General features: G+C 35.5%; 1 protein-coding gene across 4 annotated transcripts in view; it reads right to left on the minus strand.

Annotated features, from left to right (window-relative positions):
* Positions 1 to 12,614: 12,614 nt before the first annotated feature.
* LOC150093914 (unhealthy ribosome biogenesis protein 2 homolog) overlaps positions 12,615 to 20,160 on the minus strand; it is a 393,653-nt gene continuing 386,107 nt past the window's right edge. For all 4 annotated transcript variants that reach the window (XM_090412865.1, XM_090412866.1, XM_090412867.1 and 1 more), the window contains one exon: positions 12,615 to 12,860. In XM_090412865.1, the coding sequence (XP_090268991.1) occupies positions 12,705 to 12,860 (156 nt within the window). In that variant the 3' untranslated portion in view covers positions 12,615 to 12,704. The remainder of the gene's footprint in view (positions 12,861 to 20,160) is intronic.

The raw sequence follows: 20,160 nt of genomic DNA on the forward strand, positions 1-20,160 counted from the left end.
AAATACAACGTTTTTATGTATCGATTATGTGAGGCAATTTGTACCTGTAATTTACAGTTTGTTTAAATAATTCAATGTTTATTAGTATTCCTTTCCTTTATAAATACCTGAAGACGGCTGCTATATGCCGAAACTAGTAGTATTTATCATTAAAATCTTTATATGTTATCTCGGTCTTGGAGTATATATATATATATATATATATATATATATATATATATATATATATTCATGAAAAATTGACTAGAACCGAGATTTAATTATGTATAGAGACTGTCTATGTTGTTTCTAGTCTTTTAACCTTCAATGTTTATTTTATGTGTGTGTGTATGTGTTTGTGTGAAAAAATTTGTTTGAATGACTTACGGAGAATAAAAAGAATAAAGTTTAATGCTGAGATACTACTAGTTTCGTTGAACAAAATTCAACTTCTTCAGGTATCAAAGATGAAGAATTATGTAAAATAACAGACATAATAAAAGAGAATATCAAATATCAACTGGAATCCAACAACTGTCTTTCCTTTTTGGACTTAAAACTCACAAGATTAACTGATAACATCACCCCCCCCCCACACACACACACACACTGATACCTTCATGCTTCTTCCTATCACTACCTTCCGTAGAAATTTGGAATTATTTCAACCCCGGCATATCGCACCAGATTTGAAATCCGTTAAATCTTTACTAACAGATGAAACAGAGATTGAAAATGAGCTTGATTTACTAAAAAGGATTTTTGTCAACAATGGTTTCTCTCTTAAGAAAATTGATAAATTTATCTCTCACTATCGTTCTCCTACTATTGAAGATTCTTGTTCCCCAAGAGCATCCATATCTTTACCATAAATCAGCTCTCTCTCTCCCCCAAAAACTGGCGAAAATTCTTAGGAAATCCAACATTAGAACTTGTTTCACTACGTTTCCAATACTTTGATCAATACTAAGTAGACCTAAAATAAAACATCTCCCTCTCTAGTATCCAGGAGTCTACAAGATCTTGTGTGAATGTGGTAAACCATAATACGGTCAGACGGCTAAATCTATCCTTTTACGTATTGAGGAACACAGAAGAGACATTTCCTACAACAGGACCAGTGCCAGGGCTCTCTCAAGCCATGTTCTCTTCTCTAATAACTCGGATGAAAAGGCCTTCAACACCTCGTAGACTGGCCGCAAACTTCTAATATTCATAGGTGTTATGATGAGCTCGAAAGGAAGATAGTCGAATCTAAAGAAATATCCCTTGATTCATCCCATATAAACAAGAACCTTAGCTACAATCTTTCTGACGCAATATTGCCACTGTCCAATACTGGCGCTCTCGTGACATCTCTCGCATGTAGTCAACTTTAATTGGAATTCCAGTACGCATTCCTATTTTAAACTGTACTTCGGTCCTTTATATTAGTTCTGTTGATGTAATTTTATTCTCTGTTAATTTACATAATCCTTTGTCTTTGATGCCTGAAGAAGTTGAATTTTGTTCAACGAAACTAGTAGTATCTCAGCATTAAACTTTATTCTTTTTATTCTCGGTATTAGTCATTCAAACATTTTTCATAACATTATCTACCGAGTAAATATGTACGCCAATATATATATATATATATATATATTATGAATTTACGATATAAATAGGTTATGAAAATCAACATGTTCATTAAATATGAGGGACAGCACTTTCTGCGGGCCTCGGGGAGGGAAATACTTAAATACGCCACTGTATCTGATAGGTATCAACAGGGCCGGCGGAAGCGGGCATGCGATGAATGTGGGCGCCGCTACGAAGGGGACGTCGCCACAAGGGCACGGTTCATTAGTCCATTTTTAAGAAACAAAATTTTTATCATAAAAACAAAAAATTCTTAGAATGATCAATATTAAAATAAATAAGACTGGATACACCTAATAAAAATTTAAAAAAAATTGTATATTGCCGCCTCTTTGATCAGCCAGCTGTTTACAATTTTGCAGCGATAGCGCTAAATGCTTGCCTGCAGAATGTGTCTACTGCATCTAAAGTGAAACGGTGAACGGTTTTTATGCGCAGAAACGAATTTTCGTACAAAACATTTGTTGCTAGTTAACCAGTCATATGGTACGCATCTCAGTTGGCTACTGACAGTAGCGCATTGCGAACTATTATTTCGTCTCTGTGTCGTGTTGTGTAATAATTTCTTGTGGGTATAAAATAGAAATGAAATCAAAAATTAAAAAAAGTTATCCAGTGCACGTCATCCTGCAAAAGAAGCAGATATTAAGAAACAAAGTGGGGCTCTTAATAATTTTGTTAAAATATTAAAATATTCTGATGCAGATTGTAACCAACTCGATACATCAGAAATCAGAGTTGAAGATCCGTGCACATCATCCACTTTTCATGAAAGTACTATTGCAACTATTGAACAAGATAACAAGGCGCATGATTTAAGTGAAAAACAGTTAGGAGAAGATTTAGTTGTAGTTGACCACGAAACTAACACATTGTTAATCTCTGCAAATTTAGAAGATCCAGGTGAATGGGGAAATATTGATGAAAATTTACGAGTTGTTTTAATTGAAATGGGGCCTGTTCAAAAGAAAAATATAATATATCCTAGAGATACATATGGTCGTAAATTTGGCGACACGTATTATAATAGAAAAATGGAAAACGGGGAGCTCGTGCCAAGAACATGGCTCATTTATTCCGAAACTTTAAATTCTGTTTTTTGTTTTTGTTGCAAACTTTTCGCACCTACTGAATCAAGTAGTCTTGTATAAGGTTATAACGATTGGAGAAATGTAAGTACAACTTTGCATAGACATGAGACTAGTTTAGCTCACATGAAAAATTTCTTAACATGGAAGGAACTTGATAAAAATTTAAAAAACAAAACTCCTATTGATTGCCAGACTCAAAGCAAGTATGAAATGGAAAAGAAACATTGGACGAGTGTTTTAGAACGCTTGATTGAAATTATAAAATTCCTTGGTAGCCAAAATTTAGCTTTTCGCGGATCATCTGATAAATTATATGAAAGGAATAACAGCAATTTTTTAAAATTAGTCGAACTGTTTGCGAAGTTTGATCCCGTTATGGAAAATCATGTTGAAAGGGCCCTACAACGAAACAATAGACTACACTATATGAGTAAAGACAGTCAAAATGAAATATTGGAAACTTTAAGTAATGCAATCAGGGATACAATTTTATTATCAATTAGAAAATCTAAACATTATTCCATAATTTTAGACTGCACACCTGATGCAAGTAAAACAGAACAAATGACCATTATTATTCGTTTTGTTTCCTGTGACAATGGAATTGTCAAGATCAGGGAAATTTTTTTAGGTTTTGCAGATATATCAGATTCCACAGGACGTGGTTTATGTGCAACAATAGTGGAACAACTGGAAAAATGGAATATTCCCATTGAAGACATGTAAGGTCAAGGGTATGACAATGGGGAAAATATGAAAGGGAAAAAAATATGGGCTCCAAAATTTGCTTTTGAACAAAAATTCTCGAGCTTTTTTTAAAAAGTGTCTGCTGCTCATGCTCTAAATTTAATTATTAACGATGCAGCCAAAGTGAATGCAGATACAATTAGTTTCTTTGCAATTATTCAAGAAATATATAATTTCTTTTCATTCTCTTACAAACGTTGGGCAATCCTTTTAAAGTTCGTAAAAAATTTAACATTGAAACAGCCATCAGAAACGCGATGGGAAAGTAAAATTAATGCAATCCGTCCTCTACGATATCAGTTAGGAGAATTTACGATGCACTTTTTGAAATTTTAAATAATGAAAATTTTAATAAAGAAACTCAGCATGAAGCACGGAGATTGAACTGCCCACTCAGATAGGGCTAAATGGCCTCGTCTACTCCCGTATACGGGAATAAAAAGGCGATAGCTGATTTTTTAAAAATCAAAAATAAAAGTGAGCCTGTGTAGCTCAGTGGATGTGGCGTTTGCACACCACCGCGCTTGGCCGCACGAAGGAAGGCTTAGTTTCGAGTCTAGTCGGCGACTAGAGGAAATTTTTCTAAGCCTTTTTTCGACCGGTTCCCGAGTTAGTCGATATCTGGCACGGGCAAGCAGGTTTTTCCTCCCGGAAACTCGGGTTTTTCGTCCTGTAAACTTAAGAAAATCGACCGTAGAACCCACGTTATTTCAGACATTAAAAAAATATATATTGTGTTAGGGTTAGGGACCACGAGATGGCGGCACATTTGAACCGTTTCTCTTCAGTGCGTACCACTTAATTAGTGATAGCCTTGGGCCATCTGTCTCTGATTGGGTACCAGTGGAGATTGAACTGCTCACTCAGTCTCCAAAAGTTAGATAGGGCTAAATGGCCTCGCCTACTCCCGTATACGGGAATAAAAAGGCGTTAGCTGATTTTTTTTTTAGCATAAGCACAAACATTATGTGCTAAAATGAGGGACTACAAATTTATTTGTTCTCTTATAATTTGGGATGATTTACTTAACAGAATAAAGCCTGTGAGTAAAATGCTTCGAGACAAAAATATGAACATTATACTTGCCTTAATATCTATCGAAAACTTAAAAATATTCTTACAAGAGTATCGATCAGATACAAATTTTAAAGAAGTTCTAAAATCAGCAAAAGAACTGAGTGAAGAGGTGGATGGAGAACAAGAATTTAAAACTGGTACGGAAGTTCGACGACGAAAGAAGACATGACAATTTGACTACGAGCATCATAACGAAACGCCACAATCGCCAGAAGATAAATTTAGAGTGAATGTGTTTTATACACTTTTTGAACAACTAAAAACATGTTATGATAATTTCAATTTATTGTATAGATTACTACAAATTAATAACGAAGCTTTACAAAAAAATTATTATGATTGAGAGATTCTCTTGATGGACGGCGACAATAAAGACATAAATGCAACAGAACTATATGACGAGTTATGTGCTTTCCGGTGGGATATTTTTCGAAAGGATTATTTAAATATTCAAAACCCTTTCGATATTCTTAATTTTATTGTGTCCAATAATTTATCTTTCCCTAACTTTTCAATTGCTGATTTTTTTTTTTTAACTTTTCAATTACTTTAAGAATACTATTAACCTTACCTGTTAGTGTAGCGACCGGTGAACCTTCCTTTTCTAAGTTGAAATTGATTAAAACCTACTTAAGAACAAGTATGCCACAAAAAAGGCTTGTTAGTTTGGTGTTAATAAGAAATAAAAAAAAAAAAAAACCAGCTAACGCCTTTTATTCCCTTATAGGGAGTAGGCGAGGCCTTTATACCCTATCTAGCTTTTGGAGACTGAGTGGGCAGTTCAATCTCCACCGGTAGCCAATCAGAGATAGCTGGCCCATGTCTCTCACTAATTATAGCAGCCACCGATGAAGAGGCTGGCAAACAAGTGCTGCCATCTCTTGGTACCTAACCCTAACAAGATATGTCAGTCTGAAATAATGTGGGTACTACGGTTGATTTTCTTGAGTTTATGGAACGAAAAACCAGTTTCCAGGAGGAAAAACCCGCTTGCCTGTGCCAGAGATAGACTAACTTGGGAACCGATCGAAGATAGGCTTAGAAAAAGTTCCCCCAGTCAGCAACTAGACTAGAACCTAGGTCTAACTTCAAGCAGCCAAGCGCAGAGGATGCAAGCGCCACTTCCAGTGAGCTACACAGGCCTTAATAAGAAATTAAGAACCCTAAAATTTTAATAAAAAAATTTCAAGTATATTTATGTAATTTAATTTATTTTGTTATTCTGTAAAGATATCATTTTTTGAATACTTATATTAAATGTTCTAATTATTTCTGAATTCTTTTCTTATTTTCTCATCTATCTTGAGTTTCTTTTATTTTCCTAAAAGATAGTTCCACTTATAAAAAAAATATTAAACAATTTTTACAAGTTACTAGGAATTTAGTAACTTCTAAAATGCAAGAATTTTTTAAACTTTAGTACAAATAAATTTTAACTTTAATTAAAATTCATTTTAATTTTGTTAGAGATTCGGGGCGGTGAGGCTATAATTCGTGTATCATTATATTCAACGATTAAAGTGAAGTGGCTTTATCAAATTTTGCTTTAACTTTTGAAAATTTTTTGATATTCAGGTTTTTAACGATTATCCTGCCTAGTCAACACCCCCGGTTCGTTACATTTAGCGAACCAACGTGTAGCTGTTCTGTCAAAATTTATTTAAAAAATTTCAAATAATTTAAATACTTATAGTAAAAGAACCACACACGCACAGATCGTTACAGGGGCGCTTAGATAGAAATTGCATGCGGGCGACAAAGACTCTAGCGCCGGCTCTGGGTATCAGTAGTAGGTATCAATAGGAAAGTCACTAGTGGCATGCTTCAGGAGTGTTTTGTACTTTAAGCAAACAAAGTTTGTATGCAAACTTTGTTTGCTTACACTTGGATAAAGGATTAAACCAAGTATATAATTTCTTGGTATCTTTAATTTATATTTTCTTTCATTGCTTTTTGTGTCCTTCCTATAATATCGATATCAACTACATATGCCAGAACTTGTATCAACTTGTAGAATAATGTACCCAAGACCAGATTTTTACTTTACAACAAATAGTTAAGAAACCATGGAAGTACAACAAGAACTGTTATTTAACTCTGCAGGTGTAAATTTTTTGGCTTGTATCGTGACTGTTGATGAAACATGAGTTCATCACTATGACTCAGAACAAACAACGGTCAATGGATGTTGAAAGTTTTTCCATTTGGTTATACAGGTATCCCTTGCTTAACGCATCGAAATTAATTGCGGCAATCCCTTGATATATACGTAGCAAGAGTTTTGATTAATGCGCCTTTAAACCTGCAGAGCTCACAGCTGATCTGACAATACATGCAAAATGTTTAATATAAATATTCATACACAATTTAGCGTATAGCTTGGAGGTCATGAGGAGCTGTGCATTCATATGTTATGAATGTTTTTTGCTGTCAGTTTGGTTTAACACCTGTTATGTAAAGGTCTGTGATATTTGACAGTAAATCGTATCTGAGAGATACCACGACCTCCGATGTCAGTATAGTATGGTTTAGTTTTTTTTTTCCTTTGTTCAATAATTTTTAGATTGTAACTGAAAATAAATAAACCATCATGTAATACTGAAATAGAGAACCAAAGGGTTGTTTATCACATCTCCTCTAGGAGATGTGCTTTACATTTATGGAAAATACCAAAGAAAGGAGGTTACTCCACCTTTACAATGAGTTGCCCATAAGGTTGCTTATGCTTGCATCCACCGAAACTTTTAGTTTCTATATATTTGGCACGAAACTCTTGTAGTTTCTATATTCGGCTATGAAATAATGTTGGATTCAATATCCACTTAATTTGTACCATCATGTATTATATTGGCAGTGTTTTTTTCTTTATGTTTTATTGCTGGTTTGCCGAAGTCTGGAGAGTCATTTTGCTTGTTATCATAGAATTTATGCTGATTAAAACTGCTCAAACAACTCTTGATAACTTCTTTTGATAAAATAATTGCAGTAAATAATGTAGGTACAAGCATTTATTAAACATTTACTTTGCATTCATTTTTTATCTTTCCTAATAGAGTACCGTATAAAACGAATTATTAATGCAGTAATCGATCATGGACGAATTGTAATTTTTAAAAAAAAAAAAAAAAAAATCAGCTAACGCCTTTTTATTCCCGTATATACGGGAGTAGGCGAGGCCATTTAGCCCTATCTAACTTTTGGAGACTGAGTGGGCAGTTCAATCTCCACTGGTACCAATCAGAGACAGATGGCCCAAGGCTATCACTAATTAAGCGGTTCGCAGTGAAGAGAGACGGCTCAAATGTGCCGCCATCTCGTGGTCTCTAACCCTAACACAATATATTTAATGTCTGAAATAATGTGGGTTCTACGGTCGATTTTCTTGAGTTTACAGGACGAAAAACCCGAGTTTCCGGGAGGAAAAACCTGCTTGCCCGTGCCAGAGATCGACTAACTCGGGAACCGGTCGAAAAAAGGCTTAGAAAAATTTCCTCTAGTCGCCGACTAGACTCGAAACCAAGACTTCCTTCGTGCGGCCTAGCGCGATGGTGTGCAAACGCCACATCCACTGAGCTACACAGGCTCCATTGTAATTTTTACCATTGATTATTACATTTGATTAACGCGAATTTGATATACGCGGTAACATCGAGGGATTAATTAACCACGTTAATTGAAGGATACCTGTATTATAAATTAAAGATGTCAAAAATTATATTCTTGGTTTCATCCTTTATCCAAGTGTAAGCAAACAAAGCTTGCACATGAAGTAACTTCATGACAGGGCAATTTGTATATAGAGGGTTAATGACTTCACATCAATTTCCTCAGTATCCCATAATGCAAAGCACATATCGTTACAGATATGCATAATGCATAGCATTATACTATGTTCATAAGAAAGATCCCGGTAATTGGACCACATGTTTATTAAGCTAAATGAAAATAAAAAACAAACCCGACAAATTTCATAAGTCGTTTGACTTACATCTTCAGGGGTCAAAGGTAAAAGTTTAAACACAAGAAATTAGAAATTACTCAAAATAATTACAGTCGTGGCCATTACTGTATGTTACGAGTAAAATGGGCATTATGTGGATCATTTAGGTCCCCCATTGTGAGTCTTCAAACTCCATGGAGGTGCCTATGCATAACAATAATATTAATATGCATCATCATGCATATCAAGGATTTAGGCCCAGCATGGCCTGTTCTGGCCTTAGAAGTCATCGTTGAATTAATATGCATATTATTATTAATATGCATTAATTATTATTAATTAATGCATAATAATAATAATAATGTGTATTATATGAGTGTAATTTGAAATTGCATTGATTAGTACCTTAATTATTGCTGTCCAAGAAGAGTTTTAAAACTGACTTAAATAAATCACTCAAAAAATTACTGCTGAGAGAGAGAGATCGAATTCTAGAATTTTTTTAAAATATATAATTATGATTATGACATTAGGGGTGCTTAAGGGTCAAAGCTGTATAACTGAGAGGAGACCTCCACATAGCCTTTAAAGGAATGCGGAGAACCGACCAGGGCTTCTGACCTAATGTCCAATCCTCACCTTCTCGTGGTGCACCCTGTTGGGTATCTACTTTGATACTGAACGAACGAGGATGGGCTGGCAATTTGGGACTTAGCCGACCAAATTGTATTTTTATTGGTTAAACCAAAATAAAAAAATGATGGTACAACATGACAAAATTTCATGCCGGCTGGGGCGTTGCCCGGTTAAACAAGGCCCCCGTTGTTTTCGCCAGGGAACCAGGGCGAACAGCAAAAAGTCAGCTACTGGAACAAATCTGAAAACAAGCCCCAACTCAACATCACCAGAGTTAAAGATCGGTACTATCAACGTAAGAAGCCTGAATGGCAAAGAAATGGAGCTAGCTGAGGAATTAGATAAGTACCAGATCGACATAATAGGGGTGACTGAAACAAAAAAGACAAAAACTGGTGAGATCTTTCTGAGCAATAAATACAAAATGTTATATTCAGGCAATGACAATCAAGGAAAAGAAGGAGTAGCCATAGTATTCAACACAAAATACGAGGCTAATCTTCTTGAATGGCAGTCAGTCTCAAGTAGAGTAATGTGGGCAAATATGAGAATGGGGAACTGGACAATGAGACTTATTTGTGCCTATGGTCCCACAGAAGGTTCTACTAAGGTAGAAGTGGAGGAATTTTTTGAGGCTTTAGAAAAAGCAACTGACACAATGAAAAAGGAAAAGTTGGTCCTTGTTGAGGATCTAAATAGTAGAGTAGGAAATGATTGTGAGACATACAAAAATATTTTGGGAAAATTTGGAGAAAAGAGCAAAGCTAATAATAATGGCAAATATCTGTTGGATTTCTGCTCAGGACATGGACTGGTTATTACTAACACCATGTTCCAACATAAAAATGTGCACAAATTCACATGGAGAGAAGAGGCTAGGAATAAGAAAAGTCTCATTGACTATGTTATTGTTGATAGTGATGTTTTCTCCTTGGTGCAGGACACCAGAGTGTACAGAGGATTTGAAATTGGAAGTGATCACTATTTAGTCTTGAGCAGGATAAAATTGAATTTCATATTGAAAAGAATAACATGTAAGAAAGTTTTAAAGCGAATAAAAGTTGAGCAGCTCTCAGATGTGAACTGTAGACTAAAATACAGAAATATTATTGAAAAGAAAATGAAAGAGTTTGAGAACAGGAATCAAACCTTGGAGATTCAGTGGCAAACTCTGAAGGAAACATTGATGGATTCTGCCAGAGAGGCATGTGGTGAGGTTGTGTTCAAGGATAAAAAAATCAGAACTCCCTGGTGGACACAGGAAGTTAAAGAGGCAGTGAAGGAAAAGAAGAAAGCATATCAAAAGTTCCTGGCAAATAAGTCAGCTTTTACTCTTACAGAATACAGAGACAAATGTAAGAAAGCTAAACAGTGTGTAAAACTAGCTAAACAAAAGTCATGGGAGGACTTTGGCAAGAATATAGAAAATAAATATCAAGAAGGTGGCAAAATATTCTGGAGGTTGTTGAAGAAGCTTAGGAATGGAGGAAAGAGTGCTGTAAAAGGAATTAGAGATGATAAAGGTGAAATGAAAACAGGAGAAAAAGATATCCTTGAAGTATGGAGTAATTACTTTGAAAAACTGCTAAATGAAACAAGCAGTGATGACAGCACAGTGATAAAAAAACACTGACCAGGCATGCAGTCAGGAATACATATCCATACTTGAAGTAGAAAAAGCCATCAAAGGCTTGAAATGTGGAAAGGCAGCAGGAGTAGATGATATTTGACCAGAAATGCTGAAGTATGGTGGTATAAGAGTCTTACAGTGGCTGCACTGCATAGTTCAGAAAGCCTGGACAGAGGGACGAATTCCCGATGATTGGAGTAGAGCTCTCATAGTACCCATATATAAAAAGGGAAATAAAACTGAATGTGAGAATTACAGAGGTATTTCCCTACTGAGTGTTCCTGGCAAGATCTATGCAAGTATACTTGAGAAACGGTTGAGAAGAATTGTGGAAGAAAAGCTTGGTGAAGAACAAGCTGGATTCAGGCCAAATAGAGGCTGTCAGGATCAGATCTTCACTTTACGACAAATAGTCGAGAAAGCATGGGAATATAACAAAGATCTGTATTTAAGTTTTGTCGATTTGGAAAAGGCATATGACAAGGTGCCAAGAGAGAAGCTATTCAATACGCTGCAGTTATATGGTGTCAATGGGGCATTATATCAAGCAATACTTAGTCTTTATTTGAGTTGTGAGTCAGCAGTTAGAATTGAAGGAAGTACAGGAAGATGGTTTAATGTTAAATCTGGTGTGAGACAGGGATGTACATTATCCCCTCTGTTATTCATTATCTATATGGATCACATTATGAAGGAATGTGGTATTAAACCTGATATCAAAATTGGAGATGTTAATGTCAGCTCTTTGCTTTATGTGGATGATGTTATACTTCTAAATAAATAGCTGTTGTAATAGATATGGTATGAAGGTCAGCAATAAAAAGACAAAGACAATGAAAATAGGCAGAATCATTGAAAATGTCAACTGTGTTGTGAATGGAGAACCTGTGGAACAAGTAAAACATTTCAGCTACTTAGGCACAATTTTTACTGAAGATGGTAAACTAAATATAGAAATAGACAACAGAATCAGCAAAGCTGGTATCGTGGGAAGTCAATTGAATAAATTCATATGGAATAAGAAAGAAATTAGTCGGAACACTAAATTAGCTGTATACAAGACTGTGTTCAAACCAATTTTAACTTATGGATCTGAGAGCTGGGTCAGAAGTAAAACACTTGACCAAAGACTAGAGACCGCAGATATGAGAGTCCTGAGAAAGATTAGAGGCGTGAACAGATGGCATCAATGGCAATATCATATTAAAAATGAGGGTATTAGGAAAGAACTTGACATTGTCAGCATCCAGGAATGCGTTAGCAGAGCTAATCTCAGATGGTATGGTCACTTAAATAGAATGGGCGAGGAAAGATTAGCAAAACAAGTGTTCTCTGAAAGGTTGGCAGGAAAACGACCCAGAGGAAGACCAAGATATAGGTGGATTGATACGGTACAAAGTGCCTTAGACGATAGAAATATAAGATCTGATAATGTTGGAGTCTTGACAAGTAACAGACTGAGTTGGAGGAAAATTGTAGATAGAAAGTTAGTAATAATGTAGTTTTTTCATGTAGTACTGTTATATCCTGTACACCCCTTGAGGGTACATGGCAGGAATTTGATGATGATGATGATGATGATGATTATGACATTTTCTTAAGTGGTAGAAAGCAATCTAGCATGGAAGCAACTTTCTAGTAGTCTACTCTTTTAAGATAACAGCCATCCAGGTGCAACAAATGGCATGAAAAAAACAGATAAATCAATTTTATAATGCAAATAATTTTTCTGAATTTAGGTCCAAAAATTATTTTCATAGTGAAATATTTCAGTGTTTATGAAATTTAACTGCAAAAACTAAATATGTCTTATTATGAGATAGCTTTTTAAAAGAAGTAAATCAATTCTTTTAAGAGTTTATTTTTGTGTAAAATTTACAGAGAATGATGTAATTTACATCAATATGATGCATTTAATTTCTTGTTGTCTTTCTTCAGGTGAAGATACGCAATCCTAGTTTAATTACTATACTCTTCCACGGTAGCGGTGATATTTATTATAATCATCATGAAGTGTTTTGAAGATTTCTTTACTTCCATGATTCAGATTTGTCATTAACATGGTGATAGAATGCTCATCACATATATCAAGCAGTCTGTACATACCTGAAAGTAAATAAGGCTAAAAAAAAAAAATAATAATAATAATAAATATACAAGACCATGTTAAATATTTTAATTATTACATTCATAATAATTATATAATCCATCACAACTAGCAGAATTTAGCCATTTGCTTGTACAAATACTCCACAGCTTAATTATATTTCTGGGTAAGGAATTTAATTACTATTTACAACACACTGGGACATTGGAGATGGGCATTGAAATGCTCATTTAAAAATGAAATTACACTAAATCATATTATGATAACTTCTTATGAAATGTGGCTGATAGACAAAAATCAATGAGTAGTATATAGAGGAGCAGAATCTAGGAGAAGAAAGTAAAAATAATAACAAAAACAACATACAAAAATAATAAAAATATACCAAAAAACCTACTACCTGCCATACAGAATGGGCGAGGAAAGATTAGCAAAACAAGTGTTCTCTTCCAGGTTGGCAGGAAAACAACCCAGAGGAAGACCAAGATATAGGTGGATTGATACGGTACAAAGTGCCTTAGACGATAGAAATATAAGATCTGATAATGTTGGAGTCTTGACAGGTAACAGACTGATTTGGAGGAAAATTGTAGATAGGAAGTTAGTAATGATGTAAATTTTTCATGTAGTACTATACTATCATATCTTGTACACCCCTTGAGGGTACATGTCAGGAATTTGATGATGATGAACAATCCCAAATGGCATTCTCTATGACTATAGTCCACTTCACTATCTCAACTGCATCTTGCATGGTGTGTTGCATCAAAAGGGAGGAATGTGTGATTTTGTCAAATCAGAACAGATATCCCTTGCCAAAGGTTATCCAACTTAGAATTTCAACTTTTTGATCTGCTCTAGCTCGGTATTTCCTTATTTCACTTTATAACCTGACTTGCTACTTCTACTGCTCTCCTAATTCTGACAAAGATACTGCTCTTTAAGGCTAGTTATCTCACAATATAATTATCCAAACTGTGAGATCATTTTCCTAGGAGACATTAACATTCATAATGCAAACCAACTCCCCTTTTCTGACTTCACAGATCAAGCTGGAAGGGAAACTCTTTGGGATCAATCAAAAATAGTTATCCTACCAACAAGAATACCTGCCAATCCAATTCTCATCATTCTTCCAATGCTATGGATCTTTTCTTAAGCAGCTCTCTCTCCAAATGTGGAGTGTATCTTCTCTCCACTTGAGACTCTGATCATAATCTTATCCAAGTCACCTTTTCTGCAGATTGCTCCTTCCAAATAATCTCAGCCTTGTGCACTATGGCACTACACAATGGTGCTAACTGGAATAACGTCAGGAATTTTTACATCTCTTTTACATGGCAAGATTCCTGTTTTGGCTCGTCCAATCCAAAGATCTATACTGAACTAATAATCAAAGTAATCTTATTGGAAAGAAGGCCTCTAGTGTACTGCAAAAACCCCTGACTCTTATCCAAACACAGGCTTATTACAGCCTAAAACACATGTAAAAAAAGTTATGAACAATTCCAAAGCATACTTCGTATGAATGAAATGTAATAAGGTTGCCTTCTCTTCAAATAGTAGTCAAACCTTCTGCTCCCTTGTTAAGGTTGTTGGGCATAACATCTGCCCTTTGCTGTATCCTCCAATACATATACTGATGGTATCATGGTATTCTCACCATGGCATCAGTTTTTTCCTCCAACTCTTGTTCAGATGACCAAGGCAAATGACCTCCTGCTCTACCACAAACTGCTCACTGAATGCCTCCTCTGATCTTTTGCCAGAAGGATATCTGAAAAATCTTAATTAATTTTGATACTATAAGTCTCCTGATTCAGATGGTATTCTTCCAGTTATGCTCAAAAATTGTGCTTCAGAATATACACCTATTCTGTATCTCCTGTCATATTTATCTGGCATCTAGCCAACAGCATGGAAGCAAACCTTTATTCAACCTATACCTAGAAAGAGAGAGATAAAAGTCAGCCATAAAACAATTGTCTCATCACTATCACCACAGTGCTCCTGAAACTAATAGAGAAAGTCATTGACAACCAGTTTCTTCATTACCTAGAGACCCTTCCAATTAATCAGCAGTCACCAATATAGATTCCACCATTCTTGTTCTATAGCAGCCTTCCTCACTAACCTTACCCAACTGCAAACACAGCCCATGGAAAGTTCTGGAGAAAACCATTAGGACACCCAGATACCTTTGAAATATCTGATCATGCCTGGCACTGAGGCCTTCTGAACAAGCCACTATCTTATGGTATCCCACCTGTCCTTTGTGAATGTATTACCAGCTTCCTCTCTGGTCATTTGTTGCATGCCATAAATACTGATCTACTCACCGTTATAAAGTGGTGTAAAGATAATTCATTGAATTTCAATGTTATTAAAATCCAGTCCTGTTTTTTTTTTTTTTTGCCACAAGAAAGATACTTCACTCTTACTTATTTTGATAATGCTCTAATATCCTTTCAAGATCAGGTATTCCCCCTTCTTAGGGCTGACTGTCACATCCAGCTAGCATAAATATATTACATCAATAGCCTCTTCAGCCTCTATGTGTTCATTTTTTATTTAAAATATTACTTCTCTCCTACTCAACTTCTAATCCTTTATAAGTCTCAGAAGTGACCAATGTTGGAATACTGTTCTCACATTTGGGGTGTTGCACCCAAACTCTCCCTAAGAATTCTTGATGACATACAAAAGAGGGTAATCCAATTAATCCGAGTAACCCCTCTCTCACAAACTCCCTTCAATCACTTTCTCATAGGCACTCTGTTTCTGCATTATGCCTTTTCTATAGGTTCTTTCATGGATAATGCTCCAGTGAACTGGCTACTACTATTCCTCTGCTGTATTTTAACCATATAAGAATAAGAGCAGTCAGTGGTCAACACCCACGTGCTATCCAACTCTAAACATACTGAACAAACTTCTCATCATATTTCTTTATCCACACATGACATCGTGTTATAGGTCTCGTGCTCTTTTTTGTATGGGCATTATAAAAAAAATGCCAGCAGGGCTGCCTGCTGCTATTTAATTTGTACGTTAACACATTCATGTCAGATATGACACAAACTGTGTTATTTGGTACTCAACTATGGGATGGGATGGGGTGCAAAAAATTATCCCATACTTCTGGTTTGCCACTATCAGGCATGTGATGATTCACTAAGTGTTCTTTCTAAAGAAACCAAAGTTATGTGAGAAGGTAAAATACTTCTGCTTTCTGGTTGAATAATTCATTGTATTTAAAATAAATTCTATAATTGTTTGTATTCTCATCATCATCATCAAATTCCTGCCATGTACCCTCAAGGGGTGTACAGGATATGATAGTACTACATGAAAAAAATTACATCGTTACTAACTTCCTATCTACAATTTTCCTCCAAATCAGTCTGTTACTTGTCAAGGCTTCAACATTATCAGATCTTATATTTCTATCTTCTAATGCACTTTTCACCATATCAATACATCTATATCTTAGTCTTCCTCTGGGTCTTTTTCCTGCCAACCTGGCAGAGAACACTTGTTTTGCTAATCTTTCTCTCCCATTCTATTTAAGTGACCATACCACCTGAGATTAGCCCTGCTAACACATTCATGGATGCTGACAATGTCAAGTTCTTTCCTAATATCCTTATTTTTAATATGAAATTGCCATTGATGCCATCTGTTCATGCCTCTAATCCTTTTCAGGACTCTCATATCTGCGGTCTCTAGTCTTTGGTCAAGGGTTTTACTTCTGACCCAGTTCTCAGATCCATAAGTTAAAACTGGTTTGAACACTGTCTTGTATACAGCCAATTTAGTGTTTCGACTAATATCTCTCTTATTCCATATGAATTTATTCAATTGACTTCTTACCATACCATCTTTCTTAATTCTGTTGTCTATTTCCATATTTAATTTACCATATTCAGTAAAAATCGTACCTAACTAGCTGAAATGTTTTACTTGTTCCACAGGTTCCCCGTTCACAACACAGTTGACATTTTCAACAACTCTACCTATTTTCATTGTCTTTGTCTTTTTAATGCTGACCTTCTTACCATATCTATTACAACAATTATTCAATTTAGTCAGAGAATCTTGCAAACTTGTAGTGGATTTATTTAGAAGTATAACATTGTCCGCATAAAGCAAAGAGCTGACATTAACACCTCCAATTCTGATATCATGTTTAATACCACTTTCCTTCATAATCTGATCCATGTAGATAATGAATAACAGAGGGGATAATGTACATCCTTGTGTGACACCAGATTTAATATTAAACCATCTTCCTGTACATTCTTCAATTCTAACTGCTGACTTGTAACTCAAATAAAGACTAAGTATTGCTTGATATAATGCCCCATTGACACCATATAACTGTAGCGTATTGAATAGCTTCTCTCTTGGCACCTTGTCATATGCCTTTTCCAAATCGACAAAACTTAAATACAGATCTGTTATATTCCCATGCTTTCTCGACTATTTGTCGTAAAGTGAAAATCTGATCCTGACAGCCTCTATTTGGCCTGAATCCAGCTTGTTCTTCACCAAGCTTTTCTTCCACAATTCTTCTCAACTGTTTCTCAAGTATACATGCATAGATCTTGCCAGTAACGCTCAGTAGGGAAATACCTCTATAATTCTCACAATCAGTTTTATTTCCCTTTTTTATATATGGGTACTACGAGAGCTCTACTCCAATCATCGGGAATTCGTCCCTCTGTCCAGGCTTTCTGAACTATGCAGTGCAGCCACTGTAAGACTCTTATACCACCACACTTCAGCATTTCTGGTCGAATATCATCTACTCCTGTTGCCTTTCCACATTTCAAGCCTTTGATGGCTTTTTCTACTTCAAGTATGGATAAGTATTCCTGACTGCATGCCTGGTCAGTGTTTTTTACCACTGCGTTGTCATCACTGCTTGTTTCATTTAGCAGTTTTTCAAAGTAATTACTCCATACTTCAAGGATATCTTTTTCTCCAGTTTTCATGTCACCTTTATCATCTCTAACTCCTTTTACAGCACTCTTTCCTCCATTCCTAAGCTTCTTCAACAACCTCCAGAATATTTTGCCACCTTCTTGATATTTATTTTCTATATTCTTGCCAAAGTCCTCCCATGACTTTTGTTTAGCTAGTTTTACACAGTGCTTAGCATTTTTGCATTTGTCTCTGTATTCTCTAAGAGAACAAGCTGACTTATTTGACAGGAACTTTTGATATGCTTTCTTCTTTTCTTTCACTGCCTCTTTAACTTCCTGTGTCCACCAGGGAGTTCTGATTTTTTTATCCTTGCAGACAACCTCATCACATGCCTCTCTAGCAGAATCAATCAATGTTTCCTTCAGAGTTTGCCACTGAATCTCCAAGGTTTGATTCCTGTTCTCAAACTCTTTCATTTTTTCTTCAATAATCTGTGTATTTTAGTCTACAATTCACATCTGAGAGCTGCTCAACTTTTATTTGCTTTAAAACTTTCTTAAATGTTACTCTTTTCAATATGCAATTCAATTTTATCCTGCTCAAGACTAAATAGTGATCATTTCCAATTTCAAATCCTCTATATACTCTAGTGTCCTGCACCAATGAGAAAACATCACTATCAACAATAACATAATCAATGAGACTTTTCTTATTCCTTGCCTCTTCTCTCCATGTGAATTTGTGCACATTTTTATGTTGGAACATGGTGTTAGTAATAACCAGTCCATTACCTCAGCAGAAATCCAACAGATATTTGCCATTATTATTATTAGCTTTGCTCTTTTCTCCAAATTTTCCCAAAATATTTTTATATGTCTGACAATCATTTCCTACTCTACTATTTAGATCCCCAACAAGGACCAACTTTTCCTTTTTCATTGTGTCAGATGCTTTTTCTAAAGCCTCAAAAAATTCCTCCACTTCTACCTTAGTAGAGCCTTCTGTGTGACCATAGGCACAAATAAGTCTCATTGTCCAGTTCCCCATTCTCATATTTGCCCACATTACTCTACTTGAGACTGACTGCCATTCAAGAAGATTAGCCTCGTATTTTGTGTTGAATACTATGGCTACTCCTTCTTTTCCTTGATTGTCATTGCCTGAATATAACATTTTGTATTTATTGCTCAGAAAGACCTCACCAGTTTTTGTCTTTTTTGTTTCAGTCACCCTTATTATGTCGATCTGGTACTTATCTAATTCCTCAGCTAGCTCCATTTCTTTGCCATTCAGGCTTCTTATGTTGATAGTACCGATCTTTAACTCTGGTGATGTTGAGTTGGGGTTTGTTTTCAGATTTGTTCCAGTAGCTGACTTTTCGCTGTTCGCCCTGGTTCCCTGGCGAAAACAACGGGGGCCTTGTTTAACCGGGCGACGCCGCAGCTGGCATGAAATTTTGTCATGTCGTACCATCATTTTTTATTTTGGTTTAACCAATAAGAATACAATTTGGTTAAATCCCAAATCGCCAGCTCATCCTTGTTCGTTCGGTATCCAGGTAGATACCCAACAGGGTGCACCATGAGAAGGTGAGGATTGGACATTAGGTCAGAAGCCCTGGTCGGTTCTCCGCATTCCTTTAAAGGCTATGTGGAGGTCTCCTCTCAGTTATACAGCTTTGACCCTTAAGCACCCCTGTTTGTATTCTTACATTTCTAAATGTGTAGGTATACCATGAAGACAGTTCACAAATATTACTTTTACTTGAAAATGCTACCAAAAAAAATTGAAACTGACACATCATATATATTGTTGAATATGTAAAAATGTGCCTGCCCACCTGAAGTGGAAGGAACATGTTACAAAGTCAAGTGAGTTACTGCCATATGAATAACAGATGTGAAACATAGTCCAGCATAAATGTGTTAAGATATGTATGTGAAAATGAAATGTATATACATGAAATGAAAAATATATAGTTGTTTGCTGATGATGCAAAATAGAGTAGGGTAATGGTAAATAAAGATGATGTAGAGATATGACAGATAATTTAAGTAGATTGACTGTTGTGTAAGCAAAAACACTAGTTGGAGTTTAAATTGGAAAGGCATGTAGCAAAGATTAGCAACAGAAATGCTGAAGACAAGACAACTAAAGAAACTGCTGCTCATAATTTGCAACTAATCTGAAAAGATACCTCAACAGTGGAAAAAACCAATGATAACTATAATTCCTAACTATAAGAAAGGAGATATCACTAGATGTGAAAATTGGAGGGGAATTAGTCTACTGTTAATACTAGCAAAATTTTTCTGTAAAATATTGACAAATAGGATTAAAAGTGAAACAGAAAACAGAAAATGCTATGGAATTCCTGATAAATATG

This window comes from Typopeltis vanoorti, chromosome 23, assembly GCF_054136105.1.
Source record: "Typopeltis vanoorti isolate ZY-2024b chromosome 23, IOZ_Tvanoo_1.0, whole genome shotgun sequence".
Taxonomy (NCBI): domain Eukaryota; kingdom Metazoa; phylum Arthropoda; class Arachnida; order Uropygi; family Thelyphonidae; genus Typopeltis; species Typopeltis vanoorti.